Source organism: Anser anser, assembly GCF_964211835.1.
Source record: "Anser anser genome assembly, chromosome: 28".
Taxonomy (NCBI): domain Eukaryota; kingdom Metazoa; phylum Chordata; class Aves; order Anseriformes; family Anatidae; genus Anser; species Anser anser.
In genome coordinates this window covers 1,865,614-1,889,735 of record NC_139749.1, presented here as the reverse complement: position 1 = coordinate 1,889,735, position 24,122 = coordinate 1,865,614, and the positions used below count along the sequence as shown (strand labels likewise).

At 52.8% G+C, this 24,122-nt stretch overlaps 6 protein-coding genes across 6 annotated transcripts; all 6 read left to right on the top strand.

Moving 5' to 3' along the window:
- The first annotated feature begins 750 nt into the window (after nt 1-750).
- Nucleotides 751-5,209, top strand: LOC310887627 (uncharacterized protein). Its single transcript, XM_083813767.1, has 3 exons — nt 751-903; nt 1,426-4,123; nt 4,646-5,209. Exon 2 carries the CDS (start codon nt 1,447-1,449, stop codon nt 1,723-1,725), a length of 279 nt encoding a protein of 92 aa, XP_083669893.1. The 5' UTR covers nt 751-903; nt 1,426-1,446; the 3' UTR covers nt 1,726-4,123; nt 4,646-5,209.
- A 1,973-nt stretch (nt 5,210-7,182) lies between these two features.
- Nucleotides 7,183-8,450, top strand: LOC310887629 (uncharacterized protein). Its single transcript, XM_083813769.1, has 2 exons — nt 7,183-7,339; nt 7,862-8,450. Exon 2 carries the CDS (start codon nt 7,883-7,885, stop codon nt 8,159-8,161), a length of 279 nt encoding a protein of 92 aa, XP_083669895.1. The 5' UTR covers nt 7,183-7,339; nt 7,862-7,882; the 3' UTR covers nt 8,162-8,450.
- A 1,952-nt stretch (nt 8,451-10,402) lies between these two features.
- LOC310887631 (uncharacterized protein) lies at nt 10,403-11,649 on the top strand. The gene is made up of 2 exons (XM_083813771.1): nt 10,403-10,559; nt 11,082-11,649. The coding sequence occupies exon 2, from the start codon at nt 11,103-11,105 to the stop codon at nt 11,358-11,360; it is 258 nt and encodes an 85-aa protein (XP_083669897.1). The 5' UTR covers nt 10,403-10,559; nt 11,082-11,102; the 3' UTR covers nt 11,361-11,649.
- Nucleotides 11,650-13,618: 1,969 nt separating this feature from the next.
- On the top strand, nt 13,619-14,878 carry LOC310887628 (uncharacterized protein). The gene is made up of 2 exons (XM_083813768.1): nt 13,619-13,775; nt 14,295-14,878. Exon 2 carries the CDS (start codon nt 14,316-14,318, stop codon nt 14,592-14,594), a length of 279 nt encoding a protein of 92 aa, XP_083669894.1. The 5' UTR covers nt 13,619-13,775; nt 14,295-14,315; the 3' UTR covers nt 14,595-14,878.
- A 1,959-nt stretch (nt 14,879-16,837) lies between these two features.
- Nucleotides 16,838-18,128, top strand: LOC310887696 (uncharacterized protein). The gene is made up of 2 exons (XM_083813873.1): nt 16,838-16,990; nt 17,513-18,128. Exon 2 carries the CDS (start codon nt 17,534-17,536, stop codon nt 17,831-17,833), a length of 300 nt encoding a protein of 99 aa, XP_083669999.1. The 5' UTR covers nt 16,838-16,990; nt 17,513-17,533; the 3' UTR covers nt 17,834-18,128.
- A 4,220-nt stretch (nt 18,129-22,348) lies between these two features.
- LOC310887639 (uncharacterized protein) lies at nt 22,349-23,308 on the top strand (the record flags this gene model as incomplete). The annotated part of the gene is made up of 1 exon (XM_083813788.1): nt 22,349-23,308. The coding sequence occupies one exon, from the start codon at nt 22,349-22,351 to the stop codon at nt 23,306-23,308; it is 960 nt and encodes a 319-aa protein (XP_083669914.1).
- Nucleotides 23,309-24,122: the final 814 nt, after the last annotated feature.

Here is a 24,122-nt window from a genome sequence, read left to right as displayed (position 1 = left end):
ACATTTCCCAAGGGGGATGAGCTGTCACCTTCCTGGCTTTACACTTTACAGGCTGACTCAGGTGGGATTACAAATCCAGCCTTAATGCCCATCATGTTGCCAGTGGGGACAGGATGAAAACCTTCCTGAAAGTTCAGCTGAAAACCTCCCTTGCTCAGAATCCTTTGCCTTCCACACTTCCCTGCTCATGACGTCAGTTGACAAAATGGTATGAAACAGATGCAGAGAAAAAAAGTCAAGGAAAGGAAACCTGAATGGCCACAGACCCTGCGCAGGTACTCTGAACTTCAGCACCAACGAACCTTTGATAGAGGGGGAGGAAGGAGAGGGGCCCATTCCCCTGGGAAGTGCAGGGGCAGGTGGAGAATCACAAAGAGTTTCCTTTTTTGTCATGGCACGGCTCCAAGGAAATCCCAGCAGACTGCCCAACATCGAGCCAGGGCCTGCTAATCCCATTTCCCCTTGTCATAAAACAACACCTCAATTAACGTCCTGAGCTGTCTCTTGCACACAACGGTGTGCCTGCTGCAGGAGTCAGCATTTCAGAGCCATAACGACATTTCTCCCCCTGATGCAACCCCGGCTGCCCATCGGCACCCTAGGGAATACCGATGAGCTTAGTGTCAGTCTCCAGGAAACGGGACAGAGATCGCTTCCCCCCTCCTCCTAGGGAAATCTCTGGCATTGAAAGATGGGAGAGAACACCGTGCGTCAAGGAGGAAGCACTAAGAATAGGGTAGCGCCAGCACGTGCCTCACTGAGCGCGTGAAGAACCCCACCGCCCTTGTGCAGTGGCGTCTCATACCCGACGTGACCTTTGGGAGCTGTATAAAAGGCAGCTCAGCCCAGTGCTCCTCACTCGCTCACCATCGCATCCAGACACTTCTCCCTGCAGCTCCAGAGGTAAGACATGTTCTCCTCCTCCTCTTCCTCCTGCTGCTGCTGCTGCTCCTGCTGCTAGAGGAGAAGCTGGCACTGGGGGCCGTGGTGTCCTCCTGGGTGTGGGCACATAGCTTGGTGTCATCTCCCAGCAGCCGAGTGTTGCTCCAGGAGCAGCAGGCGTGGGGATGGGGATGGCTGGGGCAGGAGGGGGGACAGTGAGGCAATGGCAAGGGATGCTCTGGCAGCTTGAGCTCCCTGCAGGTGGCCCTGGGCCCTGGGATGGGAAAAGGTCTTCAGAAGAGGCTGGCAAGGCTCCTTGCATCGACTTGGGGGACTAAGCTGCATGCAGGAGGGGCCGGAGCAAGCCCCAAGGGTGAGGCAGGGCTCAGGGTACATTCGGGTTGGGCTGGGAAGACGGAGAGAAAGAAAGAGGGCAAAGGGAAGAGCTGGGGAAAAGGTATAATGAAAGAAAGGAGGGGCTGAGGCTACGGGAGAAGTGCGCCTGGGTCTCCTCTCACCAGGATGATCTCTTGCTCCTGACAGCTTTGCCAACTCCCCGGAAAGATGTGCTCCCGTGGATCCTGCCACAGTCGCGAGACCTCCTGCCACAGCTCCCGCTCCTCCTGCCATGACTCAGGACCCTCATGCCATTCCACTTTCCAGAGGGAACCCGTGCCCCAGTTCCCCTGCGTGACGCCGTGCTGCCCCCCTGTGCAGAGCTACTGCCCCCCCGTGCAGATCTATTGCCCCCCTGTGCAGCGCTACTGCCCCCCCGTGCAGCCCTACTGCCCCCAGTACACCAAGAACATCTGCAAGCTGCCGCCAACGTACCCCAAGTACTAGCACCAGGATCCGGGCACCCAATGCCGGCTGCCTCCTCCTGCACGCCCAGACCACGCAGCGCCCATTCTTACAGCTGTCCCGGGGATCTCTGCCCTGTGCCTCACCGCTACCCCACATGAAATCGGACCCAAAGCATCCCGCAAGCAGTCCTTCTTTCCAACGACGCAGGAGATGGCCCTTCCAGGTGTGCCGGGCACAGTTACCACCGGGAAGCCTTTGATGCTGCACGCTTCTGTTTCAGGCTCCTCTGGATGGGGAAAACAATAAAGCTTACAATTCATGAAACCCACATTCTCTTTCCGTTTCTTTTCTCACTTTCCAGGGCCTTGGAGGTCTTCTAGATTTTTCTCTCCAAGGTTCTTCTACTTGACATGGGCCCCATTGTCCCTGTCCAGCAGCAACTATTCCTGGGGACATCAGGGGACAAAATAGGCTCATTAGCAGAGGAAAAAGCTCTCAGCTCACAAATCTCCATGTGCATCCCAGGGGCTGAGCAGCACAAAACTCCCCCTCCTGACTCAGACCATCAGCTGCCCCACACACCTTCTTTGTCCCAGGCTCTGCAAAAAAAAACAACACCAAACACCACTGCCTGCAAACTCTGGCTTTGGGGCACAAGCAGAGATTGTTCCCTGGAAGGGCACAAAGGACTTCACAGCTGTCCGTCCCTTAGGCAGTCCATGCAATGAAGTACTCCAAGCTCAGACCCACAGCCTCGCCACGTCACTGCCTTCAGCTTTTTTTAATGCCTCGGAAAAAAACAGAAGCCATGCACTCCTCCTACCTGTGCCACCACTGCTTGTCACTGGTGTATGCTTTGGAGTGGAGAAATGGCCTAGCATGTGAATGTCAACCTCATGTTAGATCCAGGTGCAGTAGTGTAGCACCAATCCAACCCCTGCAATTCCTTAGGATGGAGAAACCATCAGCCAATCCCTGCTGAATGCAACCGAGCCGGTACCAACACCCACATCACTCAAAAACTGCATTTCATCACTCCACGTTGCCCTTTCCTCTTGTACTCCCCTCAAAGAACAGCACGCCATCAGTGGCAGCTCCACACAGTCATATTTCCCTTAGCGGGACCTGAATGTGAGAGCTCAGAAACATCGGTGAGTGGGTGTAAAACGAGGACGCCCCACTTGGGGAAGTCCTTGGAGGAGGTGGAGAGAGCAAGGGGGAATGCCAGTGGGACGCTGCAGGCTGAAGCCTGGAGGCCAGCCAGGAGAAGCCTAAGCACAGGATGGGCACCCAGAGTGGGCAAGCACCAGGGTCACCGCCTGGGCACTTGCAGCCTCCTGGGGTTTGGGATCCACAGCAGAGTGACCAAACACCCCTCAGCAATTCACGCAATCCTCCCTTACTGCACAAAGCTCAGTGCAAGTCACTGCATCGCCTCTAACCCAAGGTATTCCTTGGGCTGTGGGACACCCGGGTTCTGGAGAGAAGGGAGAAGAGGTTCTGGGAGCAGGTATCCAGTTAGATGGATGGGTAACATTTCCCAAGGGGGATGAGCTGTCACCTTCCTGGCTTTACACTTTACAGGCTGACTCAGGTGGGATTACAAATCCAGCCTTAATGCCCATCGTGTTGCCAATGGGGACAGCATGAAAACCTTCCTGAAAGTTCAGCTGAAAACCTCCCTTGCTCAGAATCCTTTGTCTTCCACACTTCCCTGCTCATGAGGTCAGGTGACAAAATGGTAAGAAACAGATGCAGAGAAAAAAAAGTCAAGGAAAGGAAACCTGAATGGCCACAGACCCTGCACAGGTTCTCTGAACTTCAGCACCAATGAACCTTTGATAGAGGGGGAGGAAGGAGAGGGGCCCATTCCCCTGGGAAGTTCAGGGGCAGGTGGAGAATCACAAAGAGTTTCCTTTTTTGTCATGGCACGGCTCCAAGGAAATCCCAGCAGACTGCCCAACATCGAGCCAGGGCCTGCTAATCCCATTTCCCCTTGTCATAAAACAACACCTCAATTAACGTCCTGAGCTGTCTCTTGCACACAACGGTGTGCCTGCTGCAGGAGTCAGCATTTCAGAGCCATAACGACATTTCTCCCCCTGATGCAACCCCGGCTGCCCATCGGCACCCTAGGGAATACCGATGAGCTTAGTGTCAGTCTCCAGGAAACGGGACAGAGATCGCTTCCCCCCTCCTCCTAGGGAAATCTCTGGCATTGAAAGATGGGAGAGAACACCGTGCGTCAAGGAGGAAGCACTAAGAATAGGGTAGCGCCAGCACGTGCCTCACTGAGCGCGTGAAGAACCCCACCGCCCTTGTGCAGTGGCGTCTCATACCCGACGTGACCTTTGGGAGCTGTATAAAAGGCAGCTCAGCCCAGTGCTCCTCACTCGCTCACCATCGCATCCAGACACTTCTCCCTGCAGCTCCAGAGGTAAGACATGTTCTCCTCCTCCTCTTCCTCCTGCTGCTGCTGCTGCTCCTGCTGCTAGAGGAGAAGCTGGCACTGGGGGCCGTGGTGTCCTCCTGGGTGTGGGCACATAGCTTGGTGTCATCTCCCAGCAGCCGAGTGTTGCTCCAGGAGCAGCAGGCGTGGGGATGGGGATGGCTGGGGCAGGAGGGGGGGCAGTGAGGCAATGGCAAGGGGTGCTCTGGCAGCTTGAGCTCCCTGCAGGTGGCCCTGGGCCCTGGGATGGGAAATGGTCTTCAGGAGAGGCTGGCAAGGCTCCTTGCATCGACTTGGGGGACTAAGCTGCATGCAGGAGGGGCCGGAGCAAGCCCCAAGGGTGAGGCAGGGCTCAGGGTACATTCGGGTTGGGCTGGGAAGATGGAGAGAAAGAAAGAGGGCAAAGGGAAGAGCTGGGGAAAAGGTATAATGAAAGAAAGGAGGGGCTGAGGCTACGGGAGAAGTGCGCCTGGGTCTCCTCTCACCAGGATGATCTCTTGCTCCTGACAGCTTTGCCAACTCCCCGGAAAGATGTGCTCCCGTGGATCCTGCCACAGCCGCGAGACCTCCTGCCACAGCTCCCGCTCCTCCTGCCATGACTCAGGACCCTCATGCCATTCCACCTTCCAGAGGGAACCCGTGCCCCAGTTCCCCTGCGTGACGCCGTGCTGCCCCCCTGTGCAGCGCTACTGCCCCCCCGTGCAGATCTATTGCCCCCCTGTGCAGCCCTACTGCCCCCAGTACACCAAGAACATCTGCAAGCTGCCGCCAACGTACCCCAAGTACTAGCACCAGGATCCGGGCACCCAACGCCGGCTGCCTCCTCCTGCACGCCCAGACCACGCAGCGCCCATTCTTACAGCTGTCCCGGGGATCTCTGCCCTGTGCCTCACCGCTACCCCACATGAAATCGGACCCAAAGCATCCCGCAAGCAGTCCTTCTTTCCAACGACGCAGGAGATGGCCCTTCCAGGTGTGCCGGGCACAGTTACCACCGGGAAGCCTTTGATGCTGCACGCTTCTGTTTCAGGCTCCTCTGGATGGGGAAAACAATAAAGCTTACAATTCATGAAACCCACATTCTCTTTCCGTTTCTTTTCTCACTTTCCAGGGCCTTGGAGGTCTTCTAGATTTTTCTCTCCAAGGTTCTTCTACTTGACATGGGCCCCATTGTCCCTGTCCAGCAGCAACTATTCCTGGGGACATCAGGGGACAAACGGGGACATCAGGGGATATCAGACAGATTAGCAGAAGAAAAAGCTCTCAGCTCACAAATCTCCATGTGCATCCCAGGGGCTGAGCAGCACAAAACTCCCCCTCCTGACTCAGACCATCAGCTGCCCCACACACCTTCTTTGTCCCAGGCTCTGCAAAAAAAAACAACACCAAACACCACTGCCTGCAAACTCTGGCTTTGGGGCACAAGCAGAGATTGTTCCCTGGAAGGGCACGAAGGAATTCACAGCTGTCCGTCCCTTAGGCAGTCCATGCAATGAGGTACTCCAGGCTCAGACCCACAGCCTCGCCACGTCACTGCCTTCAGCTTTTTTTAATGCCTCGGAAAAAAACAGAAGCCATGCACTCCTCCTACCTGTGCCACCACTGCTTGTCACTGGTGTATGCTTTGGAGTGGAGAAATGGCCTAGCATGTGAATGTCAACCTCACGTTAGATCCAGGTGCAGTAGTGTAGCACCAATCCAACCCCTGCAATTCCTTAGGATGGAGAAACCATCAGCCAATCCCTGCTGAATGCAACCGAGCCGGTACCAACACCCACATCACTCAAAAACTGCATTTCATCACTCCACGTTGCCCTTTCCTCTTGTACTCCCCTCAAAGAACAGCACGCCATCAGTGACAGCTCCACACAGTCATATTTCCCTTAGCGGGACCTGAATGTGAGAGCTCAGAAACATCGGTGAGTGGGTGTAAAACGAGGACGCTCCACTTGGGGAAGTCCTTGGAGGAGGTGGAGAGAGCAAGGGGGAATGCCAGTGGGATGCTGCAGGCTGAAGCCTGGAGGCCAGCCAGGAGAAGCCTAAGCACAGGATGGGCACCCAGAGTGGGCAAGCACCAGGGTCACCGCCTGGGCACTTGCAGCCTCCTGGGGTTTGGGATCCACAGCAGAGTGACCAAACACCCCTCAGCAATTCACGCAATCCTCTCTTACTGCACAAAGCTCAGTGCAAGTCACTGCATCGCCTCTAACCTAAGGTATTCCTTGGGCTGTGGGACACCCGGGTTCTGGAGAGAAGGGAGAAGAGGTTCTGGGAGCAGGTATCCAGTTAGATGGATGGGTAACATTTCCCAAGGGGGATGAGCTGTCACCTTCCTGGCTTTACACTTTACAGGCTGACTCAGGTGGGATTACAAATCCAGCCTTAATGCCCATCATGTTGCCAGTGGGGACAGGATGAAAACCTTCCTGAAAGTTCAGCTGAAAACCTCCCTTGCTCAGAATCCTTTGCCTTCCACACTTCCCTGCTCATGACGTCAGTTGACAAAATGGTATGAAACAGATGCAGAGAAAAAAAGTCAAGGAAAGGAAACCTGAATGGCCACAGACCCTGCGCAGGTACTCTGAACTTCAGCACCAACGAACCTTTGATAGAGGGGGAGGAAGGAGAGGGGCCCATTCCCCTGGGAAGTGCAGGGGCAGGTGGAGAATCACAAAGAGTTTCCTTTTTTGTCATGGCACGGCTCCAAGGAAATCCCAGCAGACTGCCCAACATCGAGCCAGGGCCTGCTAATCCCATTTCCCCTTGTCATAAAACAACACCTCAATTAACGTCCTGAGCTGTCTCTTGCACACAACGGTGTGCCTGCTGCAGGAGTCAGCATTTCTGAGCCATAACGACATTTCTCCCCCTGATGCAACCCCGGCTGCCCATCGGCACCCTAGGGAATACCGATGAGCTTAGTGTCAGTCTCCAGGAAACGGGACAGAGATCGCTTCCCCCCTCCTCCTAGGGAAATCTCTGGCACTGAAAGATGGGAGAGAACACCGTGCGTCAAGGAGGAAGCACTAAGAATAGGGTAGCGCCAGCACGTGCCTCACTGAGCGCGTGGAGAACCCCACCGCCCTTGTGCAGTGGCGTCTCATACCCGACGTGACCTTTGGGAGCTGTATAAAAGGCAGCTCAGCCCAGTGCTCCTCACTCGCTCACCATCGCATCCAGACACTTCTCCCTGCAGCTCCAGAGGTAAGACATGTTCTCCTCCTCCTCTTCCTCCTGCTGCTGCTGCTGCTCCTGCTGCTAGAGGAGAAGCTGGCACTGGGGGCCGTGGTGTCCTCCTGGGTGTGGGCACATAGCTTGGTGTCATCTCCCAGCAGCCGAGTGTTGCTCCAGGAGCAGCAGGCGTGGGGATGGGGATGGCTGGGGCAGGAGGGGGGACAGTGAGGCAATGGCAAGGGATGCTCTGGCAGCTTGAGCTCCCTGCAGGTGGCCCTGGGCCCTGGGATGGGAAAAGGTCTTCAGAAGAGGCTGGCAAGGCTCCTTGCATCGACTTGGGGGACTAAGCTGCATGCAGGAGGGGCCGGAGCAAGCCCCAAGGGTGAGGCAGGGCTCAGGGTACATTCGGGTTGGGCTGGGAAGACGGAGAGAAAGAAAGAGGGCAAAGGGAAGAGCTGGGGAAAAGGTATAATGAAAGAAAGGAGGGGCTGAGGCTACGGGAGAAGTGCGCCTGGGTCTCCTCTCACCAGGATGATCTCTTGCTCCTGACAGCTTTGCCAACTCCCCGGAAAGATGTGCTCCCGTGGATCCTGCCACAGTCGCGAGACCTCCTGCCACAGCTCCCGCTCCTCCTGCCATGACTCAGGACCCTCATGCCATTCCACTTTCCAGAGGGAACCCGTGCCCCAGTTCCCCTGCGTGACGCCGTGCTGCCCCCCTGTGCAGAGCTACTGCCCCCCCGTGCAGATCTATTGCCCCCCTGTGCAGCGCTACTGCCCCCCCGTGCAGCCCTACTGCCCCCAGTACACCAAGAACATCTGCAAGCTGCCGCCAACGTACCCCAAGTACTAGCACCAGGATCCGGGCACCCAATGCCGGCTGCCTCCTCCTGCACGCCCAGACCACGCAGCGCCCATTCTTACAGCTGTCCCGGGGATCTCTGCCCTGTGCCTCACCGCTACCCCACATGAAATCGGACCCAAAGCATCCCGCAAGCAGTCCTTCTTTCCAACGACGCAGGAGATGGCCCTTCCAGGTGTGCCGGGCACAGTTACCACCGGGAAGCCTTTGATGCTGCACGCTTCTGTTTCAGGCTCCTCTGGATGGGGAAAACAATAAAGCTTACAATTCATGAAACCCACATTCTCTTTCCGTTTCTTTTCTCACTTTCCAGGGCCTTGGAGGTCTTCTAGATTTTTCTCTCCAAGGTTCTTCTACTTGACATGGGCCCCATTGTCCCTGTCCAGCAGCAACTATTCCTGGGGACATCAGGGGACAAAATAGGCTCATTAGCAGAGGAAAAAGCTCTCAGCTCACAAATCTCCATGTGCATCCCAGGGGCTGAGCAGCACAAAACTCCCCCTCCTGACTCAGACCATCAGCTGCCCCACACACCTTCTTTGTCCCAGGCTCTGCAAAAAAAAACAACACCAAACACCACTGCCTGCAAACTCTGGCTTTGGGGCACAAGCAGAGATTGTTCCCTGGAAGGGCACAAAGGACTTCACAGCTGTCCGTCCCTTAGGCAGTCCATGCAATGAAGTACTCCAAGCTCAGACCCACAGCCTCGCCACGTCACTGCCTTCAGCTTTTTTTAATGCCTCGGAAAAAAACAGAAGCCATGCACTCCTCCTACCTGTGCCACCACTGCTTGTCACTGGTGTATGCTTTGGAGTGGAGAAATGGCCTAGCATGTGAATGTCAACCTCATGTTAGATCCAGGTGCAGTAGTGTAGCACCAATCCAACCCCTGCAATTCCTTAGGATGGAGAAACCATCAGCCAATCCCTGCTGAATGCAACCGAGCCGGTACCAACACCCACATCACTCAAAAACTGCATTTCATCACTCCACGTTGCCCTTTCCTCTTGTACTCCCCTCAAAGAACAGCACGCCATCAGTGACAGCTCCACACAGTCATATTTCCCTTAGCGGGACCTGAATGTGAGAGCTCAGAAACATCAGTGAGTGGGTGTAAAACGAGGACGCCCCACTTGGGGAAGTCCTTGGAGGAGGTGGAGAGAGCAAGGGGGAATGCCAGTGGGACGCTGCAGGCTGAAGCCTGGAGGCCAGCCAGGAGAAGCCTAAGCACAGGATGGGCACCCAGAGTGGGCAAGCACCAGGGTCACCGCCTGGGCACTTGCAGCCTCCTGGGGTTTGGGATCCACAGCAGAGTGACCAAACACCCCTCAGCAATTCACGCAATCCTCCCTTACTGCACAAAGCTCAGTGCAAGTCACTGCATCGCCTCTAACCCAAGGTATTCCTTGGGCTGTGGGACACCCGGGTTCTGGAGAGAAGGGAGAAGAGGTTCTGGGAGCAGGTATCCAGTTAGATGGATGGGTAACATTTCCCAAGGGGGATGAGCTGTCACCTTCCTGGCTTTACACTTTACAGGCTGACTCAGGTGGGATTACAAATCCAGCCTTAATGCCCATCGTGTTGCCAATGGGGACAGCATGAAAACCTTCCTGAAAGTTCAGCTGAAAACCTCCCTTGCTCAGAATCCTTTGTCTTCCACACTTCCCTGCTCATGAGGTCAGGTGACAAAATGGTAAGAAACAGATGCAGAGAAAAAAAAGTCAAGGAAAGGAAACCTGAATGGCCACAGACCCTGCACAGGTTCTCTGAACTTCAGCACCAATGAACCTTTGATAGAGGGGGAGGAAGGAGAGGGGCCCATTCCCCTGGGAAGTTCAGGGGCAGGTGGAGAATCACAAAGAGTTTCCTTTTTTGTCATGGCACGGCTCCAAGGAAATCCCAGCAGACTGCCCAACATCGAGCCAGGGCCTGCTAATCCCATTTCCCCTTGTCATAAAACAACACCTCAATTAACGTCCTGAGCTGTCTCTTGCACACAACGGTGTGCCTGCTGCAGGAGTCAGCATTTCAGAGCCATAACGACATTTCTCCCCCTGATGCAACCCCGGCTGCCCATCGGCACCCTAGGGAATACCGATGAGCTTAGTGTCAGTCTCCAGGAAACGGGACAGAGATCGCTTCCCCCCTCCTCCTAGGGAAATCTCTGGCATTGAAAGATGGGAGAGAACACCGTGCGTCAAGGAGGAAGCACTAAGAATAGGGTAGCGCCAGCACGTGCCTCACTGAGCGCGTGAAGAACCCCACCGCCCTTGTGCAGTGGCGTCTCATACCCGACGTGACCTTTGGGAGCTGTATAAAAGGCAGCTCAGCCCAGTGCTCCTCACTCGCTCACCATCGCATCCAGACACTTCTCCCTGCAGCTCCAGAGGTAAGACATGTTCTCCTCCTCCTCTTCCTCCTGCTGCTGCTGCTGCTCCTGCTGCTAGAGGAGAAGCTGGCACTGGGGGCCGTGGTGTCCTCCTGGGTGTGGGCACATAGCTTGGTGTCATCTCCCAGCAGCCGAGTGTTGCTCCAGGAGCAGCAGGCGTGGGGATGGGGATGGCTGGGGCAGGAGGGGGGGCAGTGAGGCAATGGCAAGGGGTGCTCTGGCAGCTTGAGCTCCCTGCAGGTGGCCCTGGGCCCTGGGATGGGAAATGGTCTTCAGGAGAGGCTGGCAAGGCTCCTTGCATCGACTTGGGGGACTAAGCTGCATGCAGGAGGGGCCGGAGCAAGCCCCAAGGGTGAGGCAGGGCTCAGGGTACATTCGGGTTGGGCTGGGAAGATGGAGAGAAAGAAAGAGGGCAAAGGGAAGAGCTGGGGAAAAGGTATAATGAAAGAAAGGAGGGGCTGAGGCTACGGGAGAAGTGCGCCTGGGTCTCCTCTCACCAGGATGATCTCTTGCTCCTGACAGCTTTGCCAACTCCCCGGAAAGATGTGCTCCCGTGGATCCTGCCACAGCCGCGAGACCTCCTGCCACAGCTCCCGCTCCTCCTGCCATGACTCAGGACCCTCATGCCATTCCACCTTCCAGAGGGAACCCGTGCCCCAGTTCCCCTGCGTGACGCCGTGCTGCCCCCCTGTGCAGCGCTACTGCCCCCCCGTGCAGATCTATTGCCCCCCTGTGCAGCCCTACTGCCCCCAGTACACCAAGAACATCTGCAAGCTGCCGCCAACGTACCCCAAGTACTAGCACCAGGATCCGGGCACCCAACGCCAGCTGCCTCCTCCTGCACGCCCAGACCACGCAGCGCCCATTCTTACAGCTGTCCCGGGGATCTCTGCCCTGTGCCTCACCGCTACCCCACATGAAATCGGACCCAAAGCATCCCGCAAGCAGTCCTTCTTTCCAACGACGCAGGAGATGGCCCTTCCAGGTGTGCCGGGCACAGTTACCACCGGGAAGCCTTTGATGCTGCACGCTTCTGTTTCAGGCTCCTCTGGATGGGGAAAACAATAAAGCTTACAATTCATGAAACCCACATTCTCTTTCCGTTTCTTTTCTCACTTTCCAGGGCCTTGGAGGTCTTCTAGATTTTTCTCTCCAAGGTTCTTCTACTTGACATGGGCCCCATTGTCCCTGTCCAGCAGCAACTATTCCTGGGGACATCAGGGGACAAACGGGGACATCAGGGGATATCAGACAGATTAGCAGAAGAAAAAGCTCTCAGCTCACAAATCTCCATGTGCATCCCAGGGGCTGAGCAGCACAAAACTCCCCCTCCTGACTCAGACCATCAGCTGCCCCACACACCTTCTTTGTCCCAGGCTCTGCAAAAAAAAACAACACCAAACACCACTGCCTGCAAACTCTGGCTTTGGGGCACAAGCAGAGATTGTTCCCTGGAAGGGCACGAAGGAATTCACAGCTGTCCGTCCCTTAGGCAGTCCATGCAATGAGGTACTCCAGGCTCAGACCCACAGCCTCGCCACGTCACTGCCTTCAGCTTTTTTTAATGCCTCGGAAAAAAACAGAAGCCATGCACTCCTCCTACCTGTGCCACCACTGCTTGTCACTGGTGTATGCTTTGGAGTGGAGAAATGGCCTAGCATGTGAATGTCAACCTCACGTTAGATCCAGGTGCAGTAGTGTAGCACCAATCCAACCCCTGCAATTCCTTAGGATGGAGAAACCATCAGCCAATCCCTGCTGAATGCAACCGAGCCGGTACCAACACCCACATCACTCAAAAACTGCATTTCATCACTCCACGTTGCCCTTTCCTCTTGTACTCCCCTCAAAGAACAGCACGCCATCAGTGACAGCTCCACACAGTCATATTTCCCTTAGCGGGACCTGAATGTGAGAGCTCAGAAACATCGGTGAGTGGGTGTAAAACGAGGACGCTCCACTTGGGGAAGTCCTTGGAGGAGGTGGAGAGAGCAAGGGGGAATGCCAGTGGGATGCTGCAGGCTGAAGCCTGGAGGCCAGCCAGGAGAAGCCTAAGCACAGGATGGGCACCCAGAGTGGGCAAGCACCAGGGTCACCGCCTGGGCACTTGCAGCCTCCTGGGGTTTGGGATCCACAGCAGAGTGACCAAACACCCCTCAGCAATTCACGCAATCCTCTCTTACTGCACAAAGCTCAGTGCAAGTCACTGCATCGCCTCTAACCTAAGGTATTCCTTGGGCTGTGGGACACCCGGGTTCTGGAGAGAAGGGAGAAGAGGTTCTGGGAGCAGGTATCCAGTTAGATGGATGGGTAACATTTCCCAAGGGGGATGAGCTGTCACCTTCCTGGCTTTACACTTTACAGGCTGACTCAGGTGGGATTACAAATCCAGCCTTAATGCCCATCATGTTGCCAGTGGGGACAGGATGAAAACCTTCCTGAAAGTTCAGCTGAAAACCTCCCTTGCTCAGAATCCTTTGCCTTCCACACTTCCCTGCTCATGACGTCAGTTGACAAAATGGTATGAAACAGATGCAGAGAAAAAAAGTCAAGGAAAGGAAACCTGAATGGCCACAGACCCTGCGCAGGTACTCTGAACTTCAGCACCAACGAACCTTTGATAGAGGGGGAGGAAGGAGAGGGGCCCATTCCCCTGGGAAGTGCAGGGGCAGGTGGAGAATCACAAAGAGTTTCCTTTTTTGTCATGGCACGGCTCCAAGGAAATCCCAGCAGACTGCCCAACATCGAGCCAGGGCCTGCTAATCCCATTTCCCCTTGTCATAAAACAACACCTCAATTAACGTCCTGAGCTGTCTCTTGCACACAACGGTGTGCCTGCTGCAGGAGTCAGCATTTCTGAGCCATAACGACATTTCTCCCCCTGATGCAACCCCGGCTGCCCATCGGCACCCTAGGGAATACCGATGAGCTTAGTGTCAGTCTCCAGGAAACGGGACAGAGATCGCTTCCCCCCTCCTCCTAGGGAAATCTCTGGCACTGAAAGATGGGAGAGAACACCGTGCGTCAAGGAGGAAGCACTAAGAATAGGGTAGCGCCAGCACGTGCCTCACTGAGCGCGTGGAGAACCCCACCGCCCTTGTGCAGTGGCGTCTCATACCCGACGTGACCTTTGGGAGCTGTATAAAAGGCAGCTCAGCCCAGTGCTCCTCACTCGCTCACCATCGCATCCAGACACTTCTCCCTGCAGCTCCAGAGGTAAGACATGTTCTCCTCCTCCTCTTCCTCCTGCTGCTGTTGCTGCTGCTGCTAGAGAATAAGCTGGCACTGGGGGCCGTGGTGTCCTCCTGGGTGTGGGCACATAGCTTGGTGTCATCTCCCAGCAGCCGAGTGTTGCTCCAGGAGCAGCAGGCGTGGGGATGGGGATGGCTGGGGCAGGAGGGGTGGCAGTGAGGCAATGGCAAGGGATGCTCTGGCAGCTTGAGCTCCCTGCAGGTGGCCCTGGGCCCTGGGATGGGAAAAGGTCTTCAGAAGAGGCTGGCAAGGCTCCTTGCATCGACTTGGGGGACTAAGCTGCATGCAGGAGGGGCCGGAGCAAGCCCCAAGGGTGAGGCAGGGCTCAGGGTACATTCGGGTTGGGCTGGGAAGACGGAGAGAAAGAAAGAGGGCAAAGGGAAGAGCTGGGGAAAAGGTATAATGAAAGAAAGGAGGGGCTGAGGCTACGGGAGAAGTGCGCCTGGGTCTCCTCTCACCAGGATGATCTCTTGCTCCTGACAGCTTTGCCAACTCCCCGGAAAGATGTGCTCCCGTGGATCCTGCCACAGTCGCGAGACCTCCTGCCACAGCTCCCGCTCCTCCTGCCATGACTCAGGACCCTCATGCCATTCCACTTTCCAGAGGGAACCCGTGCCCCAGTTCCCCTGCGTGACGCCGTGCTGCCCCCCTGTGCAGCGCTACTGCCCCCCCGTGCAGATCTATTGCCCCCCTGTGCAGCGCTACTGCCCCCCCGTGCAGCCCTACTGCCCCCAGTACACCAAGAACATCTGCAAGCTGCCGCCAACGTACCCCAAGTACTAGCACCAGGATCCGGGCACCCAATGCCGGCTGCCTCCTCCTGCACGCCCAGACCACGCAGCGCCCATTCTTACAGCTGTCCCGGGGACTCTGCCCTGTGCCTCACCATTACCCCACATGAAATCGGACCCAAAGCATCCCGCAAGCAGTCCTTCTTTCCAACGACGCAGGAGATGGCCCTTCCAGGTGTGCCGGGCACAGTTACCACCGGGAAGCCTTTGATGCTGCACGCTTCTGTTTCAGGCTCCTCTGGATGGGGAAAACAATAAAGCTTACAATTCATGAAACCCACATTCTCTTTCCGTTTCTTTTCTCACTTTCCAGGGCCTTGGAGGTCTTCTAGATTTTTCTCTCCAAGGTTCTCCTACTTGACATGGGCCCCATTGTCCCTGTCCAGCAGCAACTATTCCTGGGGACATCAGGGGACAAAATAGGCTCATTAGCAGAGGAAAAAGCTCTCAGCTCACAAATCTCCATGTGCATCCCAGGGGCTGAGCAGCACAAAACTCCCCCTCCTGACTCAGACCATCAGCTGCCCCACACACCTTCTTTGTCCCAGGCTCTGCAAAAAAAAACAACACCAAACACCACTGCCTGCAAACTCTGGCTTTGGGGCACAAGCAGAGATTGTTCCCTGGAAGGGCACAAAGGACTTCACAGCTGTCCATCCCTTAGGCAGTCCATGCAATGAAGTACTCCAAGCTCAGACCCACAGCCTCGCCACGTCACTGCCTTCAGCTTTTTTTAATGCCTCGGAAAAAAACAGAAGCCATGCACTCCTCCTACCTGTGCTACCACTGCTTGTCACTGGTGTATGCTTTGGAGTGGAGAAATGGCCTAGCATGTGAATGTCAACCTCATGTTAGATCCAGGTGCAGTAGTGTAGCACCAATCCAACCCCTGCAATTCCTTAGGATGAAGAAACCATCAGCCAATCCCTGCTGAACGCAACCGAGCCGGTACCAACACCCACATCACTCAAAAACTGCATTTCATCACTCCACGTTGCCCTTTCCTCTTGTACTCCCCTCAAAGAACAGCACGCCATCAGTGACAGCTCCACACAGTCATATTTCCCTTAGCGGGACCTGAATGTGAGAGCTCAGAAACATCAGTGAGTGGGTGTAAAACGAGGACGCCCCACTTGGGGAAGTCCTTGGAGGAGGTGGAGAGAGCAAGGGGGAATGCCAGTGGGATGCTGCAGGCTGAAGCCTGGAGGCCAGCCAGGAGAAGCCTAAGCACAGGATGGGCACCCAGAGTGGGCAAGCACCAGGGTCACCGCCTGGGCACTTGCAGCCTCCTGGGGTTTGGGATCCACAGCAGAGTGACCAAACACCCCTCAGCAATTCACGCAATCCTCCCTTACTGCACAGAGCTCAGTGCAAGTCACTGCATCGCCTCTAGCCCAAGGTATTCCTTGGGCTGTGGGACACCCGGGTTCTGGAGAGAAGGGAGAAGAGGTTCTGGGAGCAGGTATCCAGTTAGTCGGATGGGTAACATTTCCCAAGGGGGATGAGCTGTCACCATCCTGGCTTTACACTTTACAGGCTGACTCAGGTGGGATTACAAATCCAGCCTTAATGCCCATCGTGTTGCCAATGGGGACAGCATGAAAACCTTCCTGAAAGTTCAGCTGAAAACCTCCCTTGCTCAGAATCTTTACCTTCCACACTTCCCTGCTCATGACGTCAGGTGACAAAATGGTAAGAAACAGATGCAGAGAAAAAAAAGTCAAGGAAAGGAAACCTGAATGGTCACAGACCCTGCACAGGTTCTCTGAACTTCAGCACCAATGAACCTTTGATAGAGGGGGAGGAAGGAGAGGGGCCCATTCCCCTGGGAAGTGCAGGGGCAGGTGGAGAATCATGAAGAGTTTCCTTTTTTGTCATGGCACAGCTCCAAGGAAATCCCAGCAGACTGCCCAGCATCGAGCCAGGGCCTGCTAATCCCATTTCCCCTTGTCATAAAACAACACCTCAATTAACGTCCTGAGCTGTCTCTTGCACACAACGGTGTGCCTGCTGCAGGAGTCAGCATTTCTGAGCCATAACGACATTTCTCCCCCTGATGCAACCCCGGCTGCCCATCGGCACCCTAGGGAATACCGATGAGCTTAGTGTCAGTCTCCAGGAAACGGGACAGAGATCGCTTCCCCCCTCCTCCTAGGGAAATCTCTGGCATTGAAAGATGGGAGAGAACACCGTGCGTCAAGGAGGAAGCACTAAGAATAGGGTAGCGCCAGCACGTGCCTCACTGAGCGCGTGAAGAACCCCACCGCCCTTGTGCAGTGGCGTCTCATACCCGACGTGACCTTTGGGAGCTGTATAAAAGGCAGCTCAGCCCAGTGCTCCTCACTCGCTCACCATCGCATCCAGACACTTCTCCCTGCAGCTCCAGAGGTAAGACATGTTCTCCTCCTCCTCTTCCTCCTGCTGCTGCTGCTGCTCCTGCTGCTAGAGGAGAAGCTGGCACTGGGGGCCGTGGTGTCCTCCTGGGTGTGGGCACATAGCTTGGTGTCATCTCCCAGCAGCCGAGTGTTGCTCCAGGAGCAGCAGGCGTGGGGATGGGGATGGCTGGGGCAGGAGGGGTGGCAGTGAGGCAATGGCAAGGGATGCTCTGGCAGCTTGAGCTCCCTGCAGGTGGCCCTGGGCCCTGGGATGGGAAATGGTCTTCAGGAGAGGCTGGCAAGGCTCCTTGCATCGACTTGGGGGACTAAGCTGCATGCAGGAGGGGCCGGAGCAAGCCCCAAGGGTGAGGCAGGGCTCAGGGTACATTCGGGTTGGGCTGGGAAGATGGAGAGAAAGAAAGAGGGCAAAGGGAAGAGCTGGGGAAAAGGTATAATGAAAGAAAGGAGGGGCTGAGGCTACGGGAGAAGTGCGCCTGGGTCTCCTCTCACCAGGATGATCTCTTGCTCCTGACAGCTTTGCCAACTCCCCGGAAAGATGTGCTCCCGTGGATCCTGCCACAGTCGCGAGTCCTCCTGCCACAGCTCAGGGTCCTCCTGCCACGGCTCCCGCTCCTCCTGCCATGACTCAGGGTCCTCCTGCCACTATACATTCCAGAGGGAACCTGTGCCCCAGTTCCCCTGTGTGACGCCGTGCTGCCCCCCTGTGCAGCACTACTGCCCCCCCGTGCAGATCTATTGCCCCCCTGTGCAGCGCTACTGCCCCCCCGTGCAGCCCTACTGCCCCCAGTACACCAAGAACTTCTGCAAGCTGCCGCCAACGTACCCCAAGTACTAGGAGGAAGATCCAAGCACGCATCCACGACCACAACCACTGGATGCCTCCTTGCTCAAGGCGTTGAATTCGTCTCCAGTTTTCATCGCTCACCAGCCGTACCACTTCTCTGCAATCAAATGCTTTTAAAACAGTTGGAGGGTCATGCAAAATTGGGACTAACAACTTGCTTTAATTATCCTAGAGCTGTTTAAGTTCTTTCAGCCAATGTAAATCACAATGATTTCTGCTGGGATTTTCCTTCATGCTTTGTTCCTTCGATCTTCAGCAAGAAAATAAAAGTTGCATTTCAACAGTTCTGGGTGTTTTCCGTCATCACTCCATCATGTCTGTTTTCTTATGGCATCTCTTTTGCTTTGTGGCTTTTCATCCATATTTTAATCACTGGTGAAATCAGCCTAAGTAGGAGGAATGCTAAGGAAACACAAAAGTTGAGGGAAATGCCTGCAGCACCACAGGCAGAGGGCTGGAAGAAACACATTGGTTTAATTCTTGATGAAAACTGACTACTTGCACTGAGCTCAGCATATGTAATGAGGGTTTAAGAGTTACAGCTAGGGGCCTTGCCTGCACATTCATGTTTTCACTCTAGATGGGATCTGCTGCTATATCTGGAAACAAAACAAAGCAAATCCTGCAGGGACCTTAACCTGCCTCGGAACACCCTTAATTAAACATTTTCTACAGTGTAAAATGAGCAAAGGTTTCCCAAGCATGATTCATCCATCCTAGGGCAGGCGTGTGAAATAGGCTGGATGAGCTGGGCACTGGAATTCCCTAGTAAATAACCAGTTGGTACATAAGTAATTGGAATTAGTTATTTATAAGTTACGGAGAAATTTGTCATTATAGAGGAACAGCCTATTAAAGAGGAAAAGTTGCAAATGGGAGACAGAGGACAATTAATTACACACCTAAGTTGTTGTTGCCTTTACTACAAGATGGGTCATTTTCATGCAACCATTGGGAACTACATTAAAAACTCTTTTCCCTATTCATTTTTCACCTCTCTCCAATTGGGCTTCAGATCAATAAAGCTTTCAGTGCACAGGAGTAGTTTTGCCTTCAAGTATACATATGTTCACTTTCCTTTCCTGCCCCAGGCCTTGAAGTTTCTATTCTGTGACTAATCACAGCATATTTCGTTTCCTTTAGTCCCACAAAAGGCACGAAGCCTCCAAGCTGGTTATGCTTACTGCTGCGCTTGAGCTTGAAGTTCCCACTAGCTTCAGGATGAGAAATTGCAGAAATAAGGAAACAAGAATGAAGTTTTTGTCAGCCCTGGAAAGATTCACCAGCTGCAACAGCATGGATCGAAGCCTTTATGGAAGTTTTACTTCACTAGAATACTTGTAAAAAAATCAGAGACCAGAAAATCTCAGAAATGAAGAAGTTCTCCATACCTAATGCTTTAGGTAGCTTAGAGGAACATTTCTGCTCCCCTGTGTCAAATAACATAATAGCAGATTTCCACAAGCAGGATAAACCATTAGAAAACCCCTAAGGTTTAATGAGGAGGAATTTGTGTTAGCTGGTTCATGGCAAGGATTGCTTCACCGCATTTGTAATTCTCTAAACAAAATAAACAACACTTTCTTAATCTGGGCATCTTTCTGAGCCTTCTGTGTTCATTCACTCAGTCTGAAATATAAGCGAGATTTTTTTTTTTTTTTTTTTAATCTAATCACAATTTTTCCTTTGTAAAATTCCTCTTGTAAGATTGGTTATAGGTCACCAGGCAGCCAATCTGACTGTCTCACATGGCTTTAGCCATCTCTGATGTGCACATCCAGCTCTAAAAGCAACAGTGCAATTTCCAACCTAGCAGGTCAACAGATGAAGCCCTGCACTGGATCCATACAAAGACACGTAGAAAACTGCCTCACTTCAACCAACATCTCTTCTTTTATCTCACTGCTTAGTCTCCCACATTTCTAATGCTGAGGTCCCCTCTCATTTCTCAGAAATCCCCTCCTGGCCATCTCCTCTGGTTGCCATCAGCCTCCTTATTGTCAGCTGAGATGCACAGACTCAGCTGTTGTCAATCTGTATCATAGAATTCAATTATAGAATGGGTGGGTTGGAAGGGACCTCAAAGATCATCCAGTTCCTACCCCCTGCCATGGGCAGGGATACCACCCACTAGATCAGATCACCCAGTGCCTCATCTAACCTGGTCTCGAACACCTCCAGGGATGGGGCATCCACAACCTCTCTGGGCAGCCTGTTTCAGTGCCTCACCACCCTCCGAGTGAATACTTTCCTCCTAATCTCTAATCTAAATCTCCCTTCTTTTAGTCTAAAACCATTCCCCCTTGTCCTGTCATTATCTGATTGTATCACCAATAAGATGATAATGTGTGGCCACAACCAAGCCTAACCGAGTCATTACCATAAAGCTAGACAAATTCAGTAGGAGATGAAGCCTGTGTTTTAGCGGACAGGAAGAGCTTGGGAAGAGCTTGCCTAGAGAAATGGAGACTTCATGGTCCTTTGAATTCTTCAAAGCAAAACTGGGTTGCTTTCTAAAAGCTGGGATCTAGCCAAACAGAATCAGCAGCTACCTGACAGAAATTGAGTAGAAATGTGCTTCATGCCACCAGAAGTCAAAATGATCAGAAGACCTCTTCTGATCTCAGCATCTGTGATTCTGGATTTCACTGTATTCAGGGAAGTTTCAGAGAACACAAAAAAGCCTGATTCTTCTCACCTTCGTCTTGGCAGAAATCAGTATATCTCCAGTGGAGCTGTAGGGGAGGGTGGTCCAGGGTCCTTCAGATGCCCAGACCCACGGTGGCATGAGCAGGCGTTTGCCCCAGGGTGATCTCAGAAACAAAGCACTCAACCACATCAGTCATGGGCCTGGGTCCCGTGAATTCCCTCTGACCAGAGACATTTTTTTCAAAAGATGTAGTTAAATTTGAAATCTTAAAGATGCTCAGTGCATCATGTGATGCCTTCAGGCTTTCAAGCAAAATAAATATTAACATCATTAATGAATAATTGCAACATGATCATTAACATCAGCACTAATGACTGCCAATGGGTGACTGAGAACTGAGCATAGAGCTACTCCAAAAATAACATCCGTAGGTGGATATTTCATTACTCGAGGGCATACTAGGACTTGGAGTAGAAATGGAGTAGGAATTTTGCAGATCAAGTCATGCTAAGCATATGCTAAGCATGTAAAACTTCCAAGAAACTTTTGTGTTTTGCTTTTATGTAAAGATGTCCAAAAGGAATTGTAAAACTCTGATTTGATCCAAAATCTATTTCAGATATTCATGATGAATTTGCAGAGTTCTTTCCTCTAAAATTTCTGATATTGGTAAGACCAAGGCATGCATTTTCCCGTATCCTGATCAAGGGAGGAGATGTCAAGAGCTTTCTGTTTATCCTGATCAAGGGAGGAGATGTCAAGAGCTTTCTGTTCCGTATTTGCTCTTCTGATGACCAGAGACCCCAAAGAAAGCCATGAGGCCTTACCATTTCTGCACTCATAAACAAAGCACGGGGCCATGGAATTATACACGCTGGAATTCTATGTAAAAAAGACATACCAAGGAGCGACTGATGTCCAAAAGGCCTTTGCGTACCTCTGGAATCCAACACTCCTCAATCTGAATTATGATTTGTATGTCAATTTAGCACTCGCTAGCTCTGAACTAGCCTCCTAGCCACTTGGTGTAACAGCATTACCATATGCAAAATGAGCAGAAACATACATTTTAAGCAGTTCATAAGCATCACACAAGAATTAATTTGACATTAAAAAATTGTAAAAAATTTACTGAACAAATTGATAATAATACAAAATTGAGGGTTGGTCAAAAATAATGAGGCAAAGACTAAATAGATGAAGGCACATTCAACAAATAAGTATAGGCTTAGTGGGTAAATCACGAATTGCTTTGGGGTACCTCATTTCCGTCAGGGCCATGTCGAGCTAAATAAAAGGTCTCCCCGTCCCTTTGCTCCTCACTCAACTGAACCACTCAGTTAGCAAGGTAAGTGTTACCTAGTGTTCTTTGCTGACAACGGTTCTCATTTGGCTTTGGTCAAGCAATGGATGTAAATGTGCTTTTGTATCTGCTCTACAACTCTGTCTGAAATCCAGACTTTCCAAGTCTGTTGGTCTATTGCTTACTGCAAAAGACAGTTGATGGAGAGAGCTCAGGCCTTGGGAGTGGAAAACAGGCTTCTTGAGATGAGAATTCAGCAGGTGATGTTCAATGATCAGCACAGGGAAGGTAACACCCAGGATAGTTCAAAAGATGCAGAAATATCACTGGGATAGCGCCAGATAGCTCAATTTCTATAAGGGTCTTTTTTGGGCAACTCAATACAATTAAATAGGAAGTGAAGTGTGGTATGGCTGTCACCCATGAGGCTAGACAGCAGCATTTGTATACCAAAATAAAACACATCTATAAACTTGTAAAGATGGATTGTATCTGTATGTAAACTGTATTTCAGATCCTCACTCCCTCCAGCTTGGACTACACTACAAACAACATGTGCCACAGTGGATGTTGCTCTACTGGATGCTGCTCTGTTGTGAAGAGCAAAACGGTGTGCTGCAGTCCCTGCCAGAAGACCGTCTGCTGTGACCCATGCCAGAAGACTGTCTGCTGCAGCCCATGCCAGCAGTCCTGCTGCTGTGACCCATGCCAGCAGTCCTGCTGTGACCCATGCCAGCAGTCTTGCTGTGACCCATGCCAGAAGCCCTGCTGTGACCCGTGCCAGCAGTCTTGCTGTGACCCATGCCAGAAGCCCTGCTGTGACCCATGCCAGCAGTCCATCTGCTGTGACCCTTGCCAGAAGCCCTGCTGTGACCCATGCCAGCAGTCCATCTGCTGTGACCCATGCCAGAAGCCCTGCTGTGACCCATGCCAGCAGTCTTGCTGTGACCCTTGCCAGAAGACCGTCTGCTGTGACCCATGCCAGCAGTCTTGCTGTGACCCTTGCCAGAAGCCCTGCTGTGACCCTTGCCAGCAGTCCTGCTGTGACCCGTGCCAGAAGCCCTGCTGTGACCCATGCCAGCAGTCTTGCTGTGACCCTTGCCAGCAGTCCTGCTGTGACCCTTGCCAGAAACCCTGCTGTGACCCTTGCCAGCAGTCCTGCTGTGACCCGTGCCAGAAGCCCTGCTGTGACCCATGCCAGCAGTCTTGCTGTGACCCTTGCCAGAAGCCCTGCTGTGACCCGTGCCAGAAGCCCTGCTGTGACCCTTGCCAGCAGTCCTGCTGTGACCCTTGCCAGAAGCCCTGCTGCTGCTGCTGTGGCCAGCAATGCGTGCGGACTTGCTGCTGTGGCTGCCGCCCCTGCTGCTGCTCTGGATGTCTGTCTTGCTGCTCCTACGTGGTGAAGAAGAAGCCTGTTGTGGTGTGCTGCAGCCCTGTGAATTACTGCTCCCCCATGAGAAAGTATTGCATTCCCATCCAGCAGTGCTGCACCACAATCAAGAAGTGCTGCTGAGCCAACTCCGGGTAGGAAAAGCAGTCTGCTGGCTCCCATCTCTGGTGCACAACAAGAACAGGCACAAGGGGATGAAAACCTGACCATCGTTCACTTCTGTTTCACATGATGATGGAGTAACTGCCTAGCAATTTTCTTCTGGTTTTCTTCTTTCTTCTTTCCTTTAATTATCGAAGATCTGCAATGCACTTGAATATGTCACCCACGGTGCAAGGCAAAGAGATCTTACATATTATTGTGGCTGCTAGTTCTCTTCTTGGTATATGGGACATGGGATACTTTTGCTGTTAATGTCATCATTCTTCATTTTCTCTCTTGACTTGTAGACAATAAAACTTGGCATTAAGCAAAACGCAAAATACCTTGTTTGCTTGTTCTTACATCACTTTGCCTAGAATGGATCCTTGTTCTGGTGCCATTTTCTACATCATCATCAGACTCCCAAGGGTTACAAATATGCTCCCATAGAGGGGAAGAACATTTAGAAAACAAATAACCGCTCAGCTTTGCTTCCTGTTGGCATGAATTATGCCATGTCTAAAGACAGCAGAGCATTGTGATACTTCTTGCAATTGCTGCACCTCTGCCTCAGATATTCAGCTAAATTTTAACTGTAAAACTAAGTGGTTAAGGTTAATAAAACTCAAAGGACTGAAAGAAGTATGCATAATTCCAACACTGAAAACACACCACCCCATCCCTGATATTTTAATGGACATTTTGATAGGCACTGAGAGGAATTCACTACTCAATGAATAGGAGACAGCATCTTCTTCCACTAACACCTTTGAAAACAAAATTTAGAGAGCACCTT

Excerpts from the sequence above, each read along its gene's own strand:
- LOC310887627 (XM_083813767.1), top strand. The coding sequence starts at position 1,447 with ATGTGCTCCCGTGGATCCTGCCACAGTCGCGAGACCTCCTGCCACAGC.
- LOC310887629 (XM_083813769.1), top strand. The coding sequence starts at position 7,883 with ATGTGCTCCCGTGGATCCTGCCACAGTCGCGAGACCTCCTGCCACAGC.
- LOC310887631 (XM_083813771.1), top strand. The coding sequence starts at position 11,103 with ATGTGCTCCCGTGGATCCTGCCACAGCCGCGAGACCTCCTGCCACAGC.
- LOC310887628 (XM_083813768.1), top strand. The coding sequence starts at position 14,316 with ATGTGCTCCCGTGGATCCTGCCACAGTCGCGAGACCTCCTGCCACAGC.
- LOC310887696 (XM_083813873.1), top strand. The coding sequence starts at position 17,534 with ATGTGCTCCCGTGGATCCTGCCACAGTCGCGAGTCCTCCTGCCACAGC.